At 42.3% G+C, this 22292-nt stretch overlaps 2 protein-coding genes and 1 pseudogene across 2 annotated transcripts; 1 reads left to right on the top strand and 2 right to left on the bottom strand.

The window, feature by feature from the left end:
• Window positions 1-988: 988 nt before the first annotated feature.
• On the bottom strand, window positions 989-6895 carry LOC120058621 (annotated as a pseudogene).
• A 1476-nt stretch (window positions 6896-8371) lies between these two features.
• LOC120059195 (diphosphoinositol polyphosphate phosphohydrolase 1-like) lies at window positions 8372-14761 on the top strand. Its single transcript, XM_039008055.1, has 5 exons — window positions 8372-8643; window positions 9930-10040; window positions 10873-10917; window positions 11071-11155; window positions 11371-14761. Exons 1-5 carry the CDS (start codon window positions 8545-8547, stop codon window positions 11568-11570), a joined length of 540 nt encoding a protein of 179 aa, XP_038863983.1. The 5' UTR covers window positions 8372-8544; the 3' UTR covers window positions 11571-14761.
• Window positions 14762-14935: 174 nt separating this feature from the next.
• On the bottom strand, window positions 14936-21336 carry LOC120058620 (40S ribosomal protein S10-like). The gene is made up of 7 exons (XM_039007380.1): window positions 21303-21336; window positions 20628-20786; window positions 19833-19942; window positions 19458-19632; window positions 15340-15426; window positions 15124-15179; window positions 14936-15016 (listed from the first exon to the last, which is right to left on the bottom strand). Exons 3-7 carry the CDS (start codon window positions 19836-19838, stop codon window positions 14936-14938), a joined length of 405 nt encoding a protein of 134 aa, XP_038863308.1. The 5' UTR covers window positions 19839-19942; window positions 20628-20786; window positions 21303-21336.
• Window positions 21337-22292: the final 956 nt, after the last annotated feature.

Here is a 22292-nt window from a genome sequence, read left to right as displayed (position 1 = left end):
AATGATGAACGCCTTCCACACTGCACCATGGTCCAATCCTTCAAACAACGATCGTTACAGAAGATCCCACCAACAACGGACCAAGCAGCGTGGATATATTGGACGGGAAGGGATCCTGGACATGGGAGGAAATCCTGGCCGGAAAGGATCGCCTTCCATGGAAGCAGACGGAGGCAGCGAAGGAGCAACAACGACGACACCGGGGTTCGCGGCCACGACGGAAGCCCGAGAGGCAGCCTCAAAAAAAAATGGAGGGGGCACATGGGGTGGTTGGCAGAGCCAAGGTGGGAACCAGAACCAACTCCCTGTACTCACCGTGTGGAGTTGGTCACCGTTCAGGTGCCATGTTTTCCGGTTCTACGCACCATGTCTCCAGTGCGCCTCCACAGCCTGGTGCGTTCTGTGCCAGCTTCCCGCACTTGTCGTGCTAAAGTGGGTATCTGTCCAGGACGGGTTGTGCCGGCTCAGCGCTCCTGGTCTCCAGTACGCCTCCAGGGTCCAGTACATCCTGCGCCGGTTCTACGCACTGTGTCCCCAGTGCGCCTTCACAGCCCAGTGCGTCCTGTGCTAGCTCCCCGCACTTGTCGTGCTAAAGTGGGTATCTGTCCAGGACGGGTTGTGCCGGCTCAGCGCTCCTAGTCTCTAGTACGCCTCCAGGGTCCAGTACATCCTGCGCCGGTTCTACGCACTGTGTCTCCAGTGCGCCCTCACAGCCCAGTGCATCTTGTGCCATCTCCCCGCACTTGCCGTGCAAAGGTGGTCATTTGTCCACGCGTTGTGCCAGCTCTACGCTCCAGACCTCCAGTGATGATCCATAGCCCGAAGTCTCCTGTGACGATCCATGGCCCGGAGAGATTTGCTAAATGATCATCTAGGAACCAGCATGTATACAGCTGAGAGCCAATTTTCAACACTACATTAGGACACTGATCATTGATGTCCAATTAAAGTCTAATTCAGGAATATCAAAACATCAGATGAACATTTCCTACAGCACAAAAGGGTATTCCAGCAAGAAGTCATGTAGCCACCCTGGTAAGGGTAAGTCCTGGTGACAGCGAGAATGCTGGTTAATAGTAAAGCGGCAAAGGTGCTGGAGACTAGGGGAGACTTTATGGAGGGGCGGATGAGCTTGAGCAGCAGAGTTCTCTCTACAGGGGGCGAAGGGTTTGCCCCTCCTGTTTCCTTTTGAGCCCTGAGTCTCTCCTTTTGACTGGCCAGATGCTTATAAGTCAAGGCATAGTGCTGCACCAGATCTACAGCCCCCTCAAACCTCCGCATTCGTGGCCATGCCAAACATTCCAGGAACTGAGTCAAACATGCCAATTCCATGCTCTATGCGGAGGTGTGTGGGCCAAGGCTGGTCTTCACAGACAGGGTGAGGAGGTAGCCCTGGTAGGAGCTGTCTCGCAAGAGGAAAGTCCCCTCTGGAGCTTTAATCAGAACTTGTTTAGCCTGAGTAGCTGTCAGGGGGCCCCAGTACCAGCCTGAAGAACACCGAGAGTGGAGCAAGAGGGAGAGGAACATGCGGCTGAGAATATTAGATTCATAAGTGTGCAATACGTTTAGGCTGTCAAATATTCTTTACATAATGTCATCTGAATTTAAATGTTAGGCTAAATTCATGTCAGATATAGCAGGCTATAAAGTTTCAATTCTGCTTATTTAAAAAAAAAAAGACATTTCAATCTGTTGTAATTCAATGTAGTCTGAATATTCTAATAAAATTGAAAACGTGTTCAGAGTCCTTACACGGTAACTGAAATAGTCCATTAATCGAAATGTCGGCCTACAATAATGAAAATACCCGAAGGTGAGACATGGCTCTTTGCAACCGTGCGGCATCCTCTCTTAGTCTTGACGCACTTTGACATGACTCCAGCTTGCAGTCTTTTAGCCGGATTGCGTTGAGGTATTTGTCGGGGGCACTGGTCGGTATAATCATTGGGCATGACAGCAATGGAACACTTGAGGATTTGAGCGTCCAATGGTTCTCAATATGTTTGTTGACCCAAGGTCTGGTAGGAATCACTGTCTGCTATTTTAGACACGCACTGAGAAGGCAAACAGACACACAAATCATCTAAAGTGCAAGTATTCATTTTGTTACGTTACAGCCTTATTCTAAAATGTATTAAATAATTGTTTTTCCTCATCAATCTACACACAATACCCCATAATGACGAAGCAAAAACATGTTTTTAGAAATGTTAGCAAATGTATAAAAAAAAATTAAACAGATACCTCATTTACATAAGTATTCAGACCCTTTGCTTTTGAGATCAAGTGCATCCTGTTTCCACTGATCATTCTTGAGATGTTTCTACAACTTGATTGGAGTTCACCTGAGACAAATTCAATTGATTGGACAGGATTTGGAAAGGCACACACCTGTCTATATAAGGTCCCACTGTTGACAGTGCATGTCAAAGCAAAAACCAAGCCATGAGGTCGAAGGAATTGTCCGTAGAGTTCCGAGACAGAATTGTGTCGAGGCACAGATCTGGGGAAAGGTACCAAAACATTTCTGCAGCATTGAAGGTCCCCAAGAACACATTGGCCTTTATCATTCTTCAATGGAAGAAGTTTGGAACCACCAAGACTCATCCTAGAGCTTGCCGCACTGAGCAATCAGGGGAGAAGGGCCTTAGTCAGGGAGGTGACCAAGAACCTGATGGTCACTCTGACAGAGCTCCAGAGTTCCTTTGTGAATATGGGAGAACCTTCCAGATGGACAACCATCTCTGCAGCACTCCACCAATCAGGCCTTTATGGTAGAGTGGCCAGACGGAAGACAATCCTCAGTAAAAGGCACATGACAGCCCGCTTGGAGTTTGCCAAAAGGCACCTAAAGACTCTCAGACCACGAGAAACAAGATTCTCTGGTCTGATGAAACCAAGATTGAAGTCTTTGTCCTGAATGCCAATTGTCACGTCTGGAGACAACCTGGCACCATCCCTACGGTGAAGCATGGTGGTGGCAGCATCATGTTGTGGGGATGTTTTTCAGCGGCAGGGACTGGGAGACTAGTCAGGATCGAGGGAAAGCACAGAGCGATCCTTGATGGAAACGTGCTCCAAAGCGCTCAGGACCTCAGACTGGGGCGAAGGTTCACCTTCCAACAGGACAACGACCCTAAGCACACAGCAAAGACAACGCATGAGTGACTTCGGGACAATTCTCTGGATGTCCTTGAGTGGCCCAGCCAGAGCCCAGACTTGAACCCGATCGAACATCTCTGGAGAGACCTGAAAATAGCTGTGCCATCCAACCAGACAGAGCTTGAGAGGATCTGCAGAGAAGAATTGGAGAAGCTCCCCAAATACAGGTGTGCCAAGCTTGTCGCATCATACCCAATAAGACTCAAGGCTGTAATCGCTGCCAAAGGTGCTTCAACAAAGTAGTGAGTAAAGCTCTGAATACTTATGTAAACGAGATATTTACATTAACTTTTTTATACAGAGGCTTGCAAAAGTATTCACTCCCCTTGGCATTTTTCCTATTTTGTTGCCTTACAATCTGGAATTAAATAATATTTTGGGGGGGTTTTGTCATTTGATTTACACAACATGCCTACCACTTTGAAGATGCAAAATATTTTTTATTGTGAAACAAACAAGAAATAAGACAAAAAAACTGAAATCTTAAGCATGCATAACTATTACTACCCACCCCCCCCCCCCCCCCCCCACCCACACACACACACACACACACACAAAAAAAGTCAATACTTTCTAGAGCCACCTTTTGCAGCAATTACAGCTGCAAGTCTTTTGGTGACTCTCTATAAGCTTGGCATATCTAGCCACTGGGATTTTTGCCCATTCTTCAAGACAAAACTGCTCCAGCTCCTTCAAGTTGGATGCACAGCAATCTTTAAGTCATACCACAGATTATCAATTGGATTGAGATCTGGGATTTGACTAGGCCATTCCAAGACATTTAAATGTTTCCCCTTAAACCTCTCAAGTGTTGCTTTAGCAGTATGCTTAGGGTCATTGTCCTGCTGGAAGGTGAACCTCTGTCTCAGTCTAAAATCTCTGGAAGACTGAAACAGTTTTCCCTCAATAATTTCCCTGTATTTAGCGCCATCCACCATTCCTTCAATTCTGACCAGTTTCCCAGTCCCTGCCGATGAAAAACATCCCCACAGCATGATGCTGCCACCACCATGCTTCACTGTGGGGATGTTGTTCTCGGGGTTATGAGAGGTGTTGGGTTAGCGCCAGACATAGCGTTTTCCTTGATGGCCAAAAAGCTACATTTTTGGCTCATCTGACCAGAGTACCTTCTTCCATATGTTTGGGGAGTCTCCCAAATGCCTTTTGGCGAACACCAAACGTGTTTGATTGTTTTTTTATTTAAGCAATGGCTTTTTTTCTGGCCACTCTTCTGTAAAGCCCAGCTCTCTGGAGTGTACGGCTTAAAGTGGTCCTATGGACAGATACTCCAAAGGGGGTGAATACATATGCACGCACCACTTTTCAGTTGTTGTTTTTTTCAATAATTTTTTGAAACAAGTATTTTTTTAAATTTCACTTCACCAATTTGGACTATTTTTTGTATGTCCATTACATGAAATCCAAATAAAAATCTATTTAAATTACAGGTTGTAATGCAACAAAATAGGAAAAATGCCAAGGGGGATGAATACTTTTGTAAGGCACTGTATATACATTTTCAGAAATGTCTAAAAACCTATTTTTGCTTTGTCATTATGGGGTATTGTGTGTAGATTGTGGGGAAAAAACTTTAATCAATTTTAGAATAAGGCTGTAACGTAAACAAAATGTTGGGAAAAAATTCTGAACACTTTCTGAATGCACTGTAAATTCCGGATAATTACTAATATAAAAATGATATAAAGAATTTCAAAAGCTAGACACTGACGCCTAGCCATAATACATGTGTTATTATCACTGCATGATTTGAAAAATGTGCTGTGTTGAATAGCCTACAGTGCCTTCAGAAAGTATTCACCCCCTTGACTTTTTCCACATTTTGTTGTGTTACAGCCTGAATTTAAAATGTATTAAATTGTAATGTTTTTGTCACTGGCCTACACACAATACCCCATAATGTCAAAGTGGAACTATGTATTTCAAAATTTTTACAAATTAATTAAAAATGAAAAGCTGAAATGTCATGAGTCAATAAGTATTCAACCGCTTTATGGCAAGCTTAAATAAGTTCAGGAGTAAAAGTTTGCTTAACAAGTCGCATAATAAGTTGCATGGACTCTGTGTGCATTAAGTGTTTAACATGATTTTTTAATGACTACCTCATCTCTGTACCCTACACAAACAACTATCTGTAAGGTCCCTCAGTCGAGCAGTGAATTTCAAACACATATTCAACCACAAAGACCCGGGAGGTTTTCTAATGCCTCTCAAATAAGGGCAGACATTGAATATACCTTTGATCATAGTGAAGTTATTAAATACACTTTGGATGGTGTATCAATACACCCAGTCACTACAAAAATGCAGGTGTCCTTCCTAACTCAGTTGCCGGAGAGGAAGGAAATCGCTTGGGGATTTTACCACGAGGCCAATGGTGACTTTAAAACAGTTACAGAGTTTAATGGCTGTGATAGGAGAAAATTGAGGATCGATCAACAACATTCAAGTTACTCCACAATACTAACCTAATTGACAGTGTGAAAAGAAGGAAGCCTGTACAGAATATAAATATTCCAAAACATGCATCCTGTTTGCAACAAGGCACTAATGTAGTACTGCAAAAAAAATATGGCAAAGCAATTAACGTTTTGTCCTAAACACAAAATGTTATGTTTGGGGCAAATCCAATACAACACATTACTGAGTACCACTCTCCATATCATCAAACATAGTGGTGGCTGCATCATGTTATGACTATGCTTGTAATTGTTAAGGACTGGAGTGTTTTTAAGGATAAAAAATAAACGGTTTCCAACAGACACTGGGAGATTAATCCACCTTTCAGCAGGACAATAACCTAAAACACAAGCCAAATCTACACTGGAGTTGTTTACCAATAAGACAGTGAATTTTCCTCTTAGAGACTTACCCAAGAAGACTCACAGCTGTAATCACTGCCAAAGGTGATTCTAACATGTATTGACTCAGGGGGTTGAATACTTATCTAATCAAGATATATTAGTGTTTTATTTTTCATAAATGTTTTACAAATGTTTGTTTTTTTAAATCCGCTTTGACATTAGAGTATTATGTGTAGATCGTTGACAAAATGTCAATTAAATCATTTTGAATCCCACTTTGTAAAAACTAAATGTGGAAAAAAGTAAAGGGGTGTGAATACTTCCTAAAGGCACTGTACATGCGTCCTACATGTGTCCTAATAATTCCACTCACTATATTGAATAGTATGGTCGTTGGACAAATCTTAGACTAAACTTGTAGGCTAACATATATATATATATATATATATATATATATATATATATATAGTCCTATATATCGGCATTTGAAAGTGTGCTATTTCTCACCTACTAAGTGCATTCTTGGAAGACCCCAAAGGGCCAACCCAATATTTTTTTTATAACTAACTAAATCTCATTGTTCTGTGGTTCAACCCTTGAAATAGCCTACTCAGAAGATCTTCTCTAACTCCTAGAACCAAATGACAACTTTTTCACAGTTTATTTCAACGTTTCACAATTTTACATGAAAATTGTGTAGTTTGCGCAACGGTTAGGCTGGATACGTAGGCTCTATATAGCTTACATCGTCAATTGGCAATATAGAACATGCTTACGAATAGACTAATGAATATGCTGAGTAAAGTGTGATGGGATTGAACTGGAAAAGTATGCGTGTTAATGCTGCAAACAAAAGATTATGCTGAATCTCAACTCACGTCTTCTTGAGGCATGAAGCCATTTCCTGTCATAGAAATCGCATAGCAGTTTACTCCTGTTTGGGCAACATACATTCAATAACACAGAAAATATATGTTTGGCTGCTACAACTGATCATTAATTTTACCTGCACTGGTTAAACAGGTCATGTCCTCCGAAATTCATGATTGAAGCCTTGAGCGGACACAACGATGGAAAGATCTGTTCTGGAGCACTTGTTATACAGCATGCTGTATAATCAGAACATTTCAGGAATATAATGAACAAATAATCCACAATGTTCCCCACGAGCTGCCGTCTAAACGCACGATTTCACGCTCTATCAGTCTGTACCAATAGGGGTCTGGGCGATTCGTTTTTCAAATTTACAATGTTTCCTTCTCTAGTTTTAATTGTTGATCGAGCGCACGTCTTTCCAGGAACATTCCCAGAAAGACCGGTCACGTGTGTGTGATTTGGTCTGGCTCCGTTCCAGCAATCCATGGCACAGACAATGAAGTCACCCACAGCCACAGTGGAGCGAACGGAAAAGGGTTTAGGCCCCACTGAAAGGTGCATTCCGTAAAATGTGCGATATGACTTTACATTATAGCTCTGAATAGTGGCAATAACATGCTTACAATGCATAGCCTATTTACTCATAATGAAAACATTATTTGTAAATTGGCCAGATCCCTTTAATTTCAGTAGGCTATAATGATATTCTTATTTCATGGTAATAGGCCTATACCATAGGCTATTTTGTGCTTGTATATAGAAGATAAATACGACTTGGAAGCCAGTGGGGGGAGCCATATGAGGATGGGCTCATTGTAATGGCTGGAATGGAATATTCTAATGGAGTAGAACATGTGGTTACCGTATGTTTGATACGTTCCATTTATGCCATTCAAGACAATACAATGAGCCTGTCCTCCTATAACTCCCCCTTGTCATATTATTTGTTACAAAACCCTCCTTTTATTGCCTACTTGCTTTTTTTCTATAGCCTTCATTTTTAGGAAAAAAACATTAAAAAAAAATTCATGCCAAATTCAAGGTTGATAAATTCCAACGTTGGCGTGGATTTTAACGTACAGTACAATCAAATCTGTGCATAAAATATCTCCGTGGTAGAGGCGTCACTACAGACCCTGGTTCGATTCCAGGCTGTATCACAACCAGCCGTGATTGGGAGTCCCACAGGGCTACGCACAATTGGCCCAGCGTCGTCCTGGTTAGGCCGTCATTGTAAATAAGAATGTGTTCTTAACTGACTTATCTAGTTAAATAAAATAAAGGAGGCACCTAGGTGCGCACTCTAAGAAGGCGGATGATGGAGAGGGGCTAGGGGGAAACCGGGTGCGGCTCCTGGACTCAGAATATAATACAAACCAGGTAAAACTAGACCAACCAGAAACATCACAACTGCGCTTATACTGTACGCTTATTCTCAAATATTGAAACGTGAATACCGAAAAGTGTAGCCTAGGCTACGTTTGACTATTCTATCTCCGGTGGTGCGTAATTTACGCAGCTTTTTAATAATGGCGTCTGTACGAGAGATGCGACCAGGTCTTCAAAAATGAAGCGGAGAAGAAGTCTATTCTAGAAATTTCGAGACTTATACAGGGTTTCAGTAAGTGGGCTGTCAACGTCTTCCAGTGATTTTGTTCACTTTTTTCTTTTTTGAGACCCCGAAATGATGAAGATCAAATCGAATCAAACGCGGACATATGACGGGGATGGCTACAAGAAGCGCGCCGCCTGTCTGTGCTTCAGAAACGAGAGTGAGGAGGAGGTAAGTCCGAGGCTAGAGTGGTGTGGTGGAACGGGCCTTGTGAATAAACAGTTTGCCACGTTGCCAGCAGATAGTCTGGGGGTAGCGATTCCAAATGAAGAGAATGCGAGTTGTCAACGAAAGGCATATATTTGGTGGCGAGAAGGCCTAAATAGAATTGATGGCAACAACATCACCGGCGGTTGCCATGTTTTTGTGTCAAACTATTACAATTCTCAAACTGACATTAACCGTAGACGCCTAGACTAAATATAATATAATTGTATTTCCCCAGAGTTGTCAGTGAGTTTATGGATTGCAGTTTCCATTTAGTTTTGGGCCATTGCAACAAATTCTGCAATGTGTGCATATCATCAAAGGAGTGGGCCAACAAAAAATGTAAGGCATGGCGCAAATGCATCCATGACATGCCTTGTGCAAATAGAGTACCACAGTATGAGTCATAATACCCATAAAACCTAGTGGTCAAACAAGGAAATGGTTCCAATCGTTTTTCCACCATTAATTTATCTTATATGGGATTTTAGAAACACTTAAAATAAGGGCTGTGTTTCGTGTATGCTTACCCTTTTGTGACGTTTTGATGATACACATTTAAATCTCTCGGACAAGGTGAAATGTATCAATATATTCGCCCGTGTTTCCCCCACCAAAAAAATGAAACGCTAATTAGCTGCTAATGTGGCTATCCTAAAGAACTACAAATGGCATGATGACCTGGATGAGACTGCCCAATAAAGGCAAAATAAGAATCTCTGGATTAACTATCTAATGTTAGCTAAATGTAGTCATGAAGAAATTGGCTACATTTCTTTAAATTGACAATTCTGTGAAATGTCTTGTGCAAGATTTAAATTGACACAATACCTGTTAGCAAAGGTGGCAGCTGGAGATTACTTGCAGGGATTTGTAGTCTTGCTTGATGTCTACTTTGATGCTAATTGGCATTTTCGAATCAGAGTAAATGTAGCTGAAATATATTGCTAAAAGTCACCTTGTCTGAGAGATTTACCTGGTTATCAAAACATCATGCCTACATGAAACACAGCCCTTATTTTAAGTGTTTCCAAAATTCCCTATGGGAAAATGAAAGGTTGAAAAAAAAAAATGGAACCATTACCCTGTTTAACTGCTAGGTTTTTTGTGGGTATTATAACACCTGGGGGCTCAAGTGCTTAATTTCTGTTATAGGCCTATATTAGTGCTCATGTAATGGTATTCAATTAGAGCAACTCAATCTTGTGAAGGTAGGGGCATATTATTGTTAATAACTGTCAATCCTACAGGTGTTGTTGGTGAGTAGTATCCGGCATCCAGGCAAGTGGATCGTCCCTGGTGGAGGGATGGAGCCGGAGGAAGAGCCCAACGTTGCTGCTGTTCGAGAGGTGTGTGAAGAGGTAGGCTGAATTACTTGTCAACTTGACTTGTGCATTCAGAGTTTTTATTAAGCAAGGAGCTCATGGGAAGTATAATTTCACTTCTGCACAGGTGGCTTTTAAATGGTTTGGTATATGCTTATTAATCTGATCTGATTTCCCCCAAAATCCTGTCCCCCAGCAACATTTTCTAGAAGGGTTACGCTCATACTAAAGTGTTGCCTAAAGCTCTTAAGGAGGGTATATAACGTATTTGACTTCTCCGTAAAGGAAGTTAGCGTTTTCTCTTGTAACAAATGGGATCTTCCAGTCATTTTAAGTTTATTGCTTTTCCATTAAGTGTATTCAGCCTCTTGTGAGTTCCTTGTGATTGATGTTGAGCTCATTTGTCAGTGAAACACAATCTGATGTATTGTTGTCTTTGCCAAATGTTCTTGCAGGAGTTGGGTCTTTTGTTGATGTACCAAGTTTATACCCGTTACCTTAGCAGCCCTTATTTCAAGCCTGAAAAATCTATGCGTTCTTTGAGTCTAGATGTTCCTCTATGGAAGCTATGGACTAAATGGGGATGGAGGAGCCTCTTGATTGAGAGTCCATGTTTATAAATAGAGTAAAACTGTAACCTGAAGAAGAAAAGTACTACGAATACGCCATGTTAATAGGAACTGATCTCTCCCTCTCCTTCATGACCATACACAACCATGGCCTCCCCCCACCCCGTGACTGAAAATGGCATCAATTCTCAGAATCCATCAGTGAAAAAGGCAAAAACATTATCACAAGTGTCCTGCTTTTACTAAGATTAATGATTTTATCTGCTGTTTCATTTCCACTGGCCATGTTGTCTTTCCAGGCTGGTGTCAAGGGGACATTGGGGCGTCTACTAGGAATTTTCGAGGTGAGCTGAAAAAGTTGAAGATTTTACATAATGCCATTTTTTTATGTCTGTGTGGTTGTCTTTAAACTTGGGGTGGGAGGAACTGCTCATTTATGTCCACTGTTTGCCTCCTAACCTTGAGCACTGACAATTTCTCGATTTACTCTTACTCAGAACACAGACAGGAAGCACAGAACATATGTCTATGTCCTCATCGTTACAGAGATGTTGGAAGACTGGGAGGACTCTGTGAATATTGGTATGTTTCTAGTTTTTGTGGTGTTTGTGAAAGCTGTGATGACTGGACAATCATTTTTGTTATCAAATTGACACATGGATTGGCCAGTAGATCCTACTACTATTGTAGATCCTTCATTGTCATGTTTAATTCCTGAGTTAATCTAGACTAAACCTGTTTTGTGTTTTTTTGCCCCCTTCCTGACTCCCCTTTGGTCTTTATCCCTCTGTTGACAGGGAGAAAAAGGGAATGGTTTAATACAGAGGATGCCAGAAGAGTGTTGCAGTGCCACAAGCCTGTGCAGGCCTCGTACTTTGAGGCCCTACAACAGGGCAGCCTGAGCAGCAACGGGACACCCCTGGTGACCACGATAGGGGGAGAAGAGCACTCCCCTACCTACAATATCAACCAGAGCTCCAGATCGAGTATAAGATAACTAAAACACAGAAACTCCTGGAGACTTCTCCACATCTTTTACCTGCTTCTTTTTCTTACTTAATCCTGCTCCTACTACTTTTTTTTTTTACCTTCAAAATATCAACAAATGTTTGCCTTGCCAGCCTTCTTGTGCCAGAGTGGAGGTACAGACTTAACAAGTGTTGGGCGAAGAAGATATAACACTTTGTAATTTGAATGTTTTTTTTGTTGCTTTTTACTAGTGATTGCATGAGATATTCCCAAACACTTGTCCTCCTTTACCTCGGTTCCTCTCTCATAAGTTTGATGAATGAAACTTTCTGCTTTGGTGACGTAAAGTATTGGTATTGAATGTGTTTACAGAAGAAAACAGGCTCTGCAGGGTCTTGTTTTGCTAACACTTTACTTGAAGTTGCCACACCCCTTTTTTATATGGCATTCATAAGAATGACAACCTCTCACCATATACCGTGACAGATCATTAGTGTAATACCTACTCCCAACTGTGTTAAGAGTTATAAAGTATGACAGTCTATTTCAGTGTGACATTTTTTATTGTTTTTTTTTTCTTCATATATTTCCTAATCCCCTAAGAATGAATGGCTTTAGGTTAGATAGGCTTGTGGGAAAGTGTCTTGTTTTGCATGTGTGGTAAAGCTACATGGGTGTGTCTTGTGTGACGCAATCTGTAGGAATGGAATTATCTGGTACAAACAGTCTCCCTTTGTATTACATTGTGAAGGTAGCACAAGCTTTGGTGTTTTGAAAGAGAAGCTTTGATAAGGGGCTGACAAAAAAAACTACTCCCACAGTAGCTTGGGCCTTTAACCACACTGGGGCACATCTAACCAGAACATTGAAATCTAAGTCATCTGCTGTCTCACATCTTGTCAGACTATGACGATGATTTATTGATTGGTTTTATAATTCAATGACCAGAAAGACAGAATTGTGCATGTTTTCTGATCCTCAGGGGAAAGGAACAAGAACCCAGACTAGTCTTTTGAATCTGGTTGTGTATCAGGAGGTGGGGAGTAATGTCGTTAGGTGTTTGTGCTTGAATAGTAAGGCTAATTTAAAATGGCACTAGGAAGATTATGCCACTGCTGCATAACATGTGGACCCCACTCTAGACCCCACTCATTGATGTTATGGTTTCCACTTTATTCGATCATCTTATATCAATTTACTTTGTTAATATTCATATTTATTTTCTTATGTTATCATGGTGATTGATTGCAGATGATGGACATTTATCAGTCTGTACTAATAGCCTTTCTGTGTGTATTGTGTAAGTTGAGGGCTGATTGGTGTGTATTTGAGTGTGTGACTATGGCTGCATTTAGACAGGCAGCCCAATAATATTTTTTCCCACTAATTGGTCTTTTGACCAATCACAGATCTTTTTCAGAGCTGATCTGATTGGTCAAAAGACCAATTAGTGGAAAAATATCAGAATTGGACTCTGTCAAAATGCAGCCAGTGTGTGATGCAGGAAAAGAGGTTGCACAACCTGAGATGCAATGCCAAGGTAAATCACCTGCACGTTGGTGAGTACATTTACACTCGTGATTTCATCAATTCTAAATTGTATTCCTAACAAATGTTTACACTGTGATGTAGTTCTGCATTTTCCCTTAAATTAACACTGGACTTGTTTTTTGTCAGTGAGATTTGTATTTTTGTTTCTTGAAATACTTTTAACAGGTCTTAATATATTATGTCTACTTTTGGTATGTTCATTGGTTGTTCAAATTAATATTTTAAATGCCGTATTTCTGACGAATGGATGGATGCCGAGTCTCAGAACCATAGTGATTCTGGCCTTGTCAGGACTTGGGAACAAATAACTGGGATTGGTAGATATGTTAATGAGCTATAATCTGTCAATGCAGAGAGCAAACTCTCCTACTGACCCTGGAGTTTGGTACTGTCGTTTGCGCGTCTCACTGGCCCACAAATGAATGTGTAGATTCTTCTTCGCTCACACTTGTCATCTTGTAGTTGCTAGCTGGTTTTGATGAAGTACTTACTCCTGAGACCTACATTTAACATTTACATTTAAGTCATTTAGCAGACGCTCTTATCCAGAGCGACTTACAAATTGGAAAGTTCATACATATTCATCCTGGTCCCCCCGTGGGGAATGAACCCACAACCCTGGCGTTGCAAGCGCCATGCTCTACCAACTGAGCCACACGGGACCTCTGTGCTAAACAGCTCAAAACCCTGATGGGCTATGTATGTGATCATCTCAATTATGTTTCAGGCCCACCAAGTTACCCTGCCAAGAACAAACAATGTAAGATGTCATGTTGTCCATGGTGTGAGAATCTGACTGGCTCTGGCAGAACAGCTTGTGCCACTGAGCATTTAGGCATTCTTGCTGAGCTGCATTGGTCCAAATTTACACAACTGATCTGGTACAAAGAGCTGTTCAGTTTTCAGCCTCCTTTTGTTCATCTTTGAACTCTCTCTTGCCAATGTTTAAGTTTTATACAGCCTCTTAACCTTTATGGCCCTAGCCCTGTGGTATCTTGGGCCCTCAGTTGGCTAGTTTTGCCTAGCTGCATTGCATTTCCTTTAGTTGGTTATGCAACATTTATGTATTAGTAACTGCCTATCATGTGGAGTTTTGGTTCCTTTCAACATTGACCCTGAACATAAGAATGTGATGTTTGCATGTGAACTGCATTTTAATTTCTTTTGACTACTTGCCTATGGCACATGTAAAAATAGAAAGGGGTAGGCCTACTCATGGTAGACCTAAAGTCATAATATTGCACCAGGACGTAATGACATACATGGCTTTATTTCCCCACTATAGGGCCAGTAGGAATGTCATTATTTTCCTCAATATGACCATCATGAGGTTGTGCCATCTACTGGCTATGGGTCATCTAACCAGGTGATGGTAGTTCTCGCAGTGTTTCCCCTCCATTCTTGATTACTTCAGTTTACTGTTAAGGGTCTTAACAGGATAAAGCTAATCAAATGAGGAAATATTTCTTGAAGACTGGTGTTCAGAAATTGTTAGTCGTTACGTGCAATGGGCCAATCAGGCAAATCAGACAGGCATTTGTTCAGTTGGCCTTGCAATTATATGGCTAAACATCTCCATGTTGTCAACTCAGATTTCTTCAATGGGTACAAAGTGTAAGCCTGAATGTAAAATGAATTGTGCCAATTAATAAAAACACCAGTATTTCAGTGTTCTCTTTCCTTTGGGTTTCTTTCAGCTGATGGAGCAATTCGTTTGTAAACTAACCTACTTTGAAAATAAGCTTAGTCATTACCATCTACAAATTCAAGTGTATACATCTTATGATAATGAGCACTGACATCTCATGCAATTAAATTCATGACACATTGGTGTAATCTCAATCACCTTTTATTATACTGTACAAGAACAGTCTGCTTTACTCCTGTGGTGGTTGCTGTCCTCTGCCACGTCCAAAACCGCCTCTGCAACACAAAGTTGGTATGTTTTCAGTCCTTGAAGATCTCTATTGGGCTACAATATAGCATGGCACCCATCCTTGATTCAAATGCTTGGAAAAGTATTTACTTACGAATTGGAACCCAGTAGCTGCACCAGCACCTGCTTCAGCCTTCTTGTCTGCACCAGCTAAAAGGACAAAGTATGATCATCAGACAAGTAAAGAATTAGGTAACTTTCATTCAATTTACCATGTGTTGCAATGTAGGTCAGCCACTATGGCATTGACCCAATGTTTCCATATTGGTGCATGCTTATCGAACATAAAACAGGTGATTTGGGTACTCACGTGGTGCAACAGAACGTCTGTAGTTGTCTCGGTCTCCTCCTTTACGGTTAAACCTGGCTGGCCGCTCAGCTCTCTCACCCTCCATCCCTGAAACAGGAGGACATTTTACACCACTCATCTCCATACAACTGGCATAACACCTGCAATGTTCACCACACTATACATCCATGAAGGAAACATGCTAAGTATAGGAATCAGTCAACCCTGTATTACTGATTGGAAGTAAACTCAGCAAAAAAAAGAAACGTCCTCTCACTGTCAACTGCGTTTATTTTCAGCAAACCTAACGTGTAAATATTTGTATGAACACAAGATTCAACAACAGAAATAAACTGAACAAGTTCCACAGACATGGAATAATGTGTCCCTGAACAAAGGGGGGGATCAAAAGTAACAGTATCTGGTGTGACCACCAACTGCATTAAGTACTGCAGTGCATCTCCTCATGGACTGCACCAGATTTACCAGTTCTTGCTGCGAGATGTTACCCCACCAAAGCACCTGTAAGTTCCCGGACATTTATGGCCCTAGCCCTCACCCTCAGATCCAACAGGTCCCAGACGTGCTAAATGGGATTGAGATTGGGCTCTTCGCTGGCCGTGGCAGAACACTGACATCCCTATCTTGCAGAAAATCACACACAGAACGAGCAGTATGGCTGGTGGCATTGTCATGCTGGAGGGTCATGTCAGGATGAGCCTGCAGGAAGGCTACCACATGAGGATCAAGGAGGATGTCTTCCCTGTAATGCACAGCGTTGAGATTGCCTGCAATGACAACAAGCTCAGTCCGATGATGCTGTGACACATCGCCCCTAGACCATGACGGACCATCCACCTCCAAATCGATCCCGCTCCAGAGTACAGGCCTCGGTATAACGCTCATTCCTTCAACGATAAACGCGAATCCGACCATCACCCCTGGTGAGACAAAACCGCAACTCGTCAGTGAAGAGCACTTTTTGCCAGTCCAGTCTGGTCCAGCGACAGTGGAGTGGGTTTGTGCCCATAAGCGACGTTGTTGCTGGTGATGTCTGGTGAGGACCTGCCTTACAACAGGCCTACAAGCCCTCAGTCCAGCCTCTCTCAGCCTAATGCGGACAGTCTGAGCACTGAAATCAAATCAAATTGTATTGGTCACATACACATGGTTAGCAGATGTTAATGCGAGTGTAGCGAAATGCTTGTGCTTTTAGTTCCGACCGTGCAGTAATATCTAACAAGTAATCTAACAATTTCACAACAACTACCTTATACACACATGTGTAAAGGAATGAATAAGAATATGTACATATAAATATATGGATGAGCGATGGCTGAACGGCATGGCAAGATGCAGTAGATGGTATAGAGTACAGTATATACATATGAGATGATTAATGTAGGGTATGTAAACATATAAAGTGGCATTGTTTAAAGTGACTAGTGATACATTTATTACATCCAATTTGTAATTATTAAAGAGGCTAGAGATTTGAGTCAGTATGTTGGCAGCAGCCACTCAATGTTAGTGATGGCTGTTTAACAGTCTGATGGCCTTGAGTAGAAGCAGTTTTTCAGTCTCTCAGTCCCAGCTTTGATGCACCTGTAATGACCTCGCCTTCTGGATGATAGCGGGGTGAACAGGCAGTGGCTCGGGTGGTTGTTGTCCTTGATGTTCTTTTTGGCCTTCCTGTGACATCGGGTGGTATAGGTGTCCTGGAGGGCAGGTAGTTTGCCCCCGGTGATGCGTTGTGCAGACCTCACTACCCTCTGGAGAGCCTTACGGTTGTGGGCGGAGCAGTTGTCGTACCAGGCTGTGATACAGCCAGACAGGATGCTCTCGATTGCGCATCTGTAAAAGTTTGAGTGTTTTTGGTGACAAGCCATATTTTTTCAGCCTCCTGAGGTTGAAAAGGCGCTGTTGTGCCTTCTTGACCATGCTGTCTGTGTGGGTGGACCATTTCAGTCTGTGATGTGTACACCGAGGAACTTAAAACTTTCCACCTTCTCCACTACTGTCCCGTCAATGTGGATAGGGGGGTGCTCCCTCTGCTGTTTCCTGAAGTCCACGATCATCTCCTTTGTTTTGTTGACATTGAGTTTGAGATTAATTTCCTGACACCACACTCCGAGGGCCCTCACCTCCTCCCTGTAGGCCGTCTCGTCGTTGTTGGTAATCAAGCCTACCACTAGTGTCGTCTGCAAACTTGATGATTGAGTTGGAGGCGTGCATAGTCACGCAGTCATGGGTGAACAGGGAGTACAGGAGAGTGCTAAGAACGCACCCTTGTGGGGACCCAGTGTTGAGGATCAGCGGGGTGGAGATGTTTCCTACCCTCACCACCTGGGGCCGGCCTGTCAAAGTCCAGAACCCAGTTGCACAGGTCGGGGTCGAGACCCAGGGTCTATGGTGTTAAATGCTGAGCTGTAATCGATGAACAGCATTCTTACATAGGTATTCCTCTTGTCCAGGTGGGTTAGGGCAGTGTGATTGCAATTGCGTCGTCTGTGTACCTATTGGGGCGGTAAGCAAATTGGAGTGGGTCTAGGGTGTCAGGTAGGGTGGAGGTGATATGATCATTGACTAGTCTCTCAAATCACTTCATGATGGCGGAAGTGAGTGCTACGGGGCGATAGTCGTTTAGCTCAGTTACCTTTAGCTTTCTTGGGAACAGGAACAATGGTGGCCCTTTTGAAGCATGTGGGAACAGCAGACTGGGATAGGGATTGATTGAATATGTCCTTAAAACACAAGCCAGCTGGTCTACGCATGCTCTGAGGACGCGGCTAGGGATGCCATCTGGGCCGGCAGCCTTGCAAGGGTTAACTGATGGAGGGATTGAGAGTTCCTGGTTTAACTCGGACAGTTGTTGTTGCCATCCTGTACCTGTCCTGCAGGTGTGATGTTCGGATGTACCGATCCTGTGCAGGTGCTGTTACACGTGGTCTGCCACTGCGAGGACGATCAGCTGTCCGTCCTGTAGCGCTGTCTTAGGCGTCTCACAGTACAGACATTGCAATTTATTGCCCTGGTAACATCTGCAGTCCTCATGCCTCCTTGCAGCATGCCTAAGGCACGTTCACGCAGATGAGCAGGGACCCTGGGCATCTTTCTTTTGGTGTTTTTCAGAATCAGTAAAAAGGCCTCTTTAGTGTCCTAGGTTTTCATAACCTTGACCTTAATTGCCTACCATCTGTAAGCTGTTAGTGTCTTAACGACCGTTCCACATGTGCATGTCTATTAATTGTTTATGGTTCATTGAACAAGCATGGGAAACAGTGTTTAAACCCTTTACAATGAAGATCTGTGAAGTTATTTGGATTTTTACAAATTATCTTTGAAAGACAAGGTCCTGAAAAAGGGACGTTTCTTTTTTTGCTGAGTTTAGTTATATTTTTACAGTGCACCCTCCTGAACAGTCCCCAGGTGAAACATATGGGCCTTTTCACAATTGGAAAAAGGTCAAAGGCAATTGAGGAGCGGCGGAGAGGGAAAGTGGACGAAAATGCGCTTGTATGAAATGAGACTCATCTAATCACGCGTCATCAGGCAAATTACATTTACAGGTTGGAATCCCAAAATAAATGTATTAAGTGATAAACATTTGGCTAGTTATGCAATACATTTTATAGATTTAAATAGCATATTGTTTTTAAATGTTTGCATGATTTTTTCCTTCAAGAAAACAAAAGCAGATTCAAAGGGTGTGGCAGATTTGAAAACTCTTCCACAAAGGACTCTGGTAGGATACACCTGTGCTTCCTCGCCAAAAGGAGGCTATCGGAATGGAGAACAGTCTTCCTTTTGCCTAAAAACGAATTGACACCTGTCGCATTCAAAACTGGGAACTCGAAAATCTCCAACTTCAGTGCGTTCAAAACAACTTGGAAGTAAGGGGGAAAAAACAAGCTCCGACTGGGAAAATAATTTTAAAATGGTCATCCAACTCAGGCCTCTTTCTTGAACTCCGTCTTTCCGACCTGTAGATCACTGACATGATTTGACTTCGTATTTTTCTGAGTTCCCAGTTGTTTTGAATGTGGCAACTCTCCTCGACCACTTATCGGTTTCAGGGTCATGGAGGAAAGACTTTTTCCCCAAATGAGAAAAGGCCACAGTCATGATATGCAGCCTACCTTTAGGCCTGGGCCGAGCGGTCTCAGGGCGCATCTGGCGACGCAGAGTGGCAGGAACAATCTCTGGGGGCAGATGCAGGAAGTCCCTCAGGTACTGGATGCCCTCATTGGTCAGGTACCAGTAGAAGTGGCGCCAGGCAAACTGCTCCTTCACATACCCAGTTGACTTCAAAGACTGCAGAGGGAGGGTCACATTGTTGGACATTTTTCCAACTAACCAGTATAATTTTTTTACAGCTACAATACTGGGTGTCAGACATATTTTCCCTTAGGGACAATAAAGTTGATCCTATCCTGGTTTCATTCTCAATCATGTGACACTATGAGGCACCAGAATAGACTATGAGGCACCAGAATAGAGCACCAAAATCTAACCTGCATGGCTCTGGGTGCTTAGCCAGATGCACATCCTTTTTTGCCACCATCACTCCCTCCTTGAAGAGGAGCTCGTAGATGGCTATACGATTCTTCTTGGGCATCAGCATCTGGAGGGGCGGAGAAAAACATGGCCATCAGCTGTTTAACAGACTACGCTCAAGTTAACATTACATGCAAGGAAGGTCAACAGGCATCAGCTGTGCCGTTGAGACTTCCTCCATGGCAGTCTCCTCCAATCAAATACAACTGACTGTTTGCTCATTTCTGTTGCTTTAAGATGACAACTCTGCTCAAATGCCAATTGTTGTCCTTGGCTCCGAAATTGTTTAATATAAAACCGTCATAATGTTACACAATGTACTGTTATGCAACCATAAGTTTGTTACAATGTGGATAATATAAAGATTTATGTTAACAAGTTTCACAAAGCTCGCTAACTAGGGTATCTATTGTAACTTGTGAGTACTTGGGACAGTGTTTGAGTGAGTGTCCATGTGCTTGCGCAGGTGCCTGAGAGCTAGGACTGCGCCAAGGGTTAACATAATGTGTGTTGTCTCTTCGTGTGCAGGGCAAATACAAAGAATTCAACTAGCAGACCGTCAGTTGTGGCAGCGTCCTAATTAAAAGTACACAACGCAGAATGAACCACGCTACAACAAGGACAGTCTGTTGTAGTTCATGAACGTTTATTGAAAAAGTATGGATTTAAGCTAATAAAGGCATGCACCTACAGAGAACAAACATCTGTACAAGGTTTATTAAGCGTTCCATAATTACTTTTTAAATATTGACCTTGGGCGAATCATGTAGTCAGAACATTCCACAAAGCCTGCTGCCTGGTCTCTGCGCCACTCCGTTGGAGTCATCGGAAACTTCCTTCACCATGAGTGAGTTCAGTCCGCTAGTAGTGAGCTAGCTAACACTGACTAGCCGGCAGCAAACACTTCTAACCTAAAATGGACCACATAGAAGAGATGAACCAAATATGGTAGAAAGGTTGAACACTTGTCAGTGTCTCTTAATCGTGGCAAGTATGCCTAGTTAGCTAACTGGTAGTTACAACTAGCTAGTTAACTACTCGCTTTGTTACCCAACTAGCTAGCTACATAATGCCTGGGTCCCTCTAACACTTTTTTAAAACATCGGACACAATGTTTAAGGCATACACCGGGATATAGGCGATAACGTTAAAATTAGCTAATTATAAAGCCAAGACTATGCTAAATTTTATTATTATATCAGTGGAACGAATACAGCAGGGCAAGCCAACTAGCTAGCAGCCGCCATGCATAGTTATAAGTAGTGCGGCTAAAGCTTTAGTATTCGTATAAACAGTCATTAATAAGGGCCAAAAAATAACATTTAAGCATAAATGTTAGACTGTTTCAAGAAGCACAATTCAGACACAACTTTCAGTTATGTGTTATCATGTTTGTACAGGATGATTAAAGTAAGCTGCTTTTGTACCTTGAATGCGTGTTTTGAGACCGGAGCCGGAGAGACCGACGCATGCGTATTGATGTGATTTTATGCAGCACAGCCATGATAAATTAAAACATCCCTGATTATCGAACTGTCAATGCAGTATTCAACATTAATATGTTTTGTGCAGGTGTGCCTATGGCATTTTGTTTGAGTGTTATGGTTGTCTATATTTTACATGTATTTTTCAGCCAGGTACAGGACAGGGAGGGAGGGAGCGAGGGATACTGAGGGCTGTGGTGACGTCACATCAGCAGCACTCATGATTAGGCTACATTTCATAGGAAATTCATTATGTAATGTACTTTATGATATTAGCAAATATCGAAATGCCTGTTGTGAGTGGACAACCGGAATACCAGCCTGATCAGCTTTTGCCAAGGCAATGATAGGCTAAAGAAGAAGATGGCCTCACCCCAGCCGTTAGTGCCTTCAGAAAGTTCACACCTTGGCTTTTTCCACATTTTGTTGTCACAAAGTGGGATTAAAATGGATTTAATTGTCTTTTTTTTTTTACAATGAGCTACACAAAATACTCTAATGTCAGTGGAAGAAATTCTGAGATTTGTATAAAAAAGTATGAAAAATAAAACACAATGTCTTGAGTAGATAAGTATTTAACCCCATGAGTGAATACATGTTAGAACCCCTTTTGGCAGTGATTACAGCTGTGAGTCTTTCTGGGTAAATCTCAAAGAGCTTTGCACACCTGTATTGTACAATATTTGCACATTATTATTAAAAAAAATATTCAAGCTCTGTCAAGTTGGTTGTTGATCATGGCTAAACAGCCATTTTCAAGTCTTGCCATATATTTTCAAGCCGATTTAGTCAAAACCGGCCACTCACGAGCATTCAATGTCGTCTTGGTAAGCAATTCCAGTGTATATTTAGCCTTGTGTTTTAGGTTATTGTCTTGCTGAAAGGTAAGTTTGTCTCCCAGTGTCACACCCTGGCCTTAGTTATCTTTGTTTT

The sequence above is a fragment of the Salvelinus namaycush genome, chromosome 14 (assembly GCF_016432855.1).
Source record: "Salvelinus namaycush isolate Seneca chromosome 14, SaNama_1.0, whole genome shotgun sequence".
Lineage (NCBI taxonomy): Eukaryota > Metazoa > Chordata > Actinopteri > Salmoniformes > Salmonidae > Salvelinus > Salvelinus namaycush.
This window is presented reverse-complemented; position numbering and strand designations above follow the sequence as displayed.

Excerpts from the sequence above, each read along its gene's own strand:
- LOC120059195 (XM_039008055.1), top strand. The coding sequence starts at position 8,545 with ATGATGAAGATCAAATCGAATCAAACGCGGACATATGACGGGGATGGC. Across the intron at positions 8,644-9,929 it reads GAAACGAGAGTGAGGAGGAG|GTGTTGTTGGTGAGTAGTAT; the intron begins GTAAGTCCGAGG and ends TCAATCCTACAG. Across the intron at positions 10,041-10,872 it reads TTCGAGAGGTGTGTGAAGAG|GCTGGTGTCAAGGGGACATT; the intron begins GTAGGCTGAATT and ends TTGTCTTTCCAG.
- LOC120058620 (XM_039007380.1), bottom strand. Across the intron at positions 15,427-19,457 it reads CGCTCGGCCCAGGCCTAAAG|GGATGGAGGGTGAGAGAGCT; the intron begins GTAGGCTGCATA and ends CTCCTGTTTCAG. Across the intron at positions 15,017-15,123 it reads CAGCTACTGGGTTCCAATTC|AGGCGGTTTTGGACGTGGCA; the intron begins GTAAGTAAATAC and ends TTTGTGTTGCAG.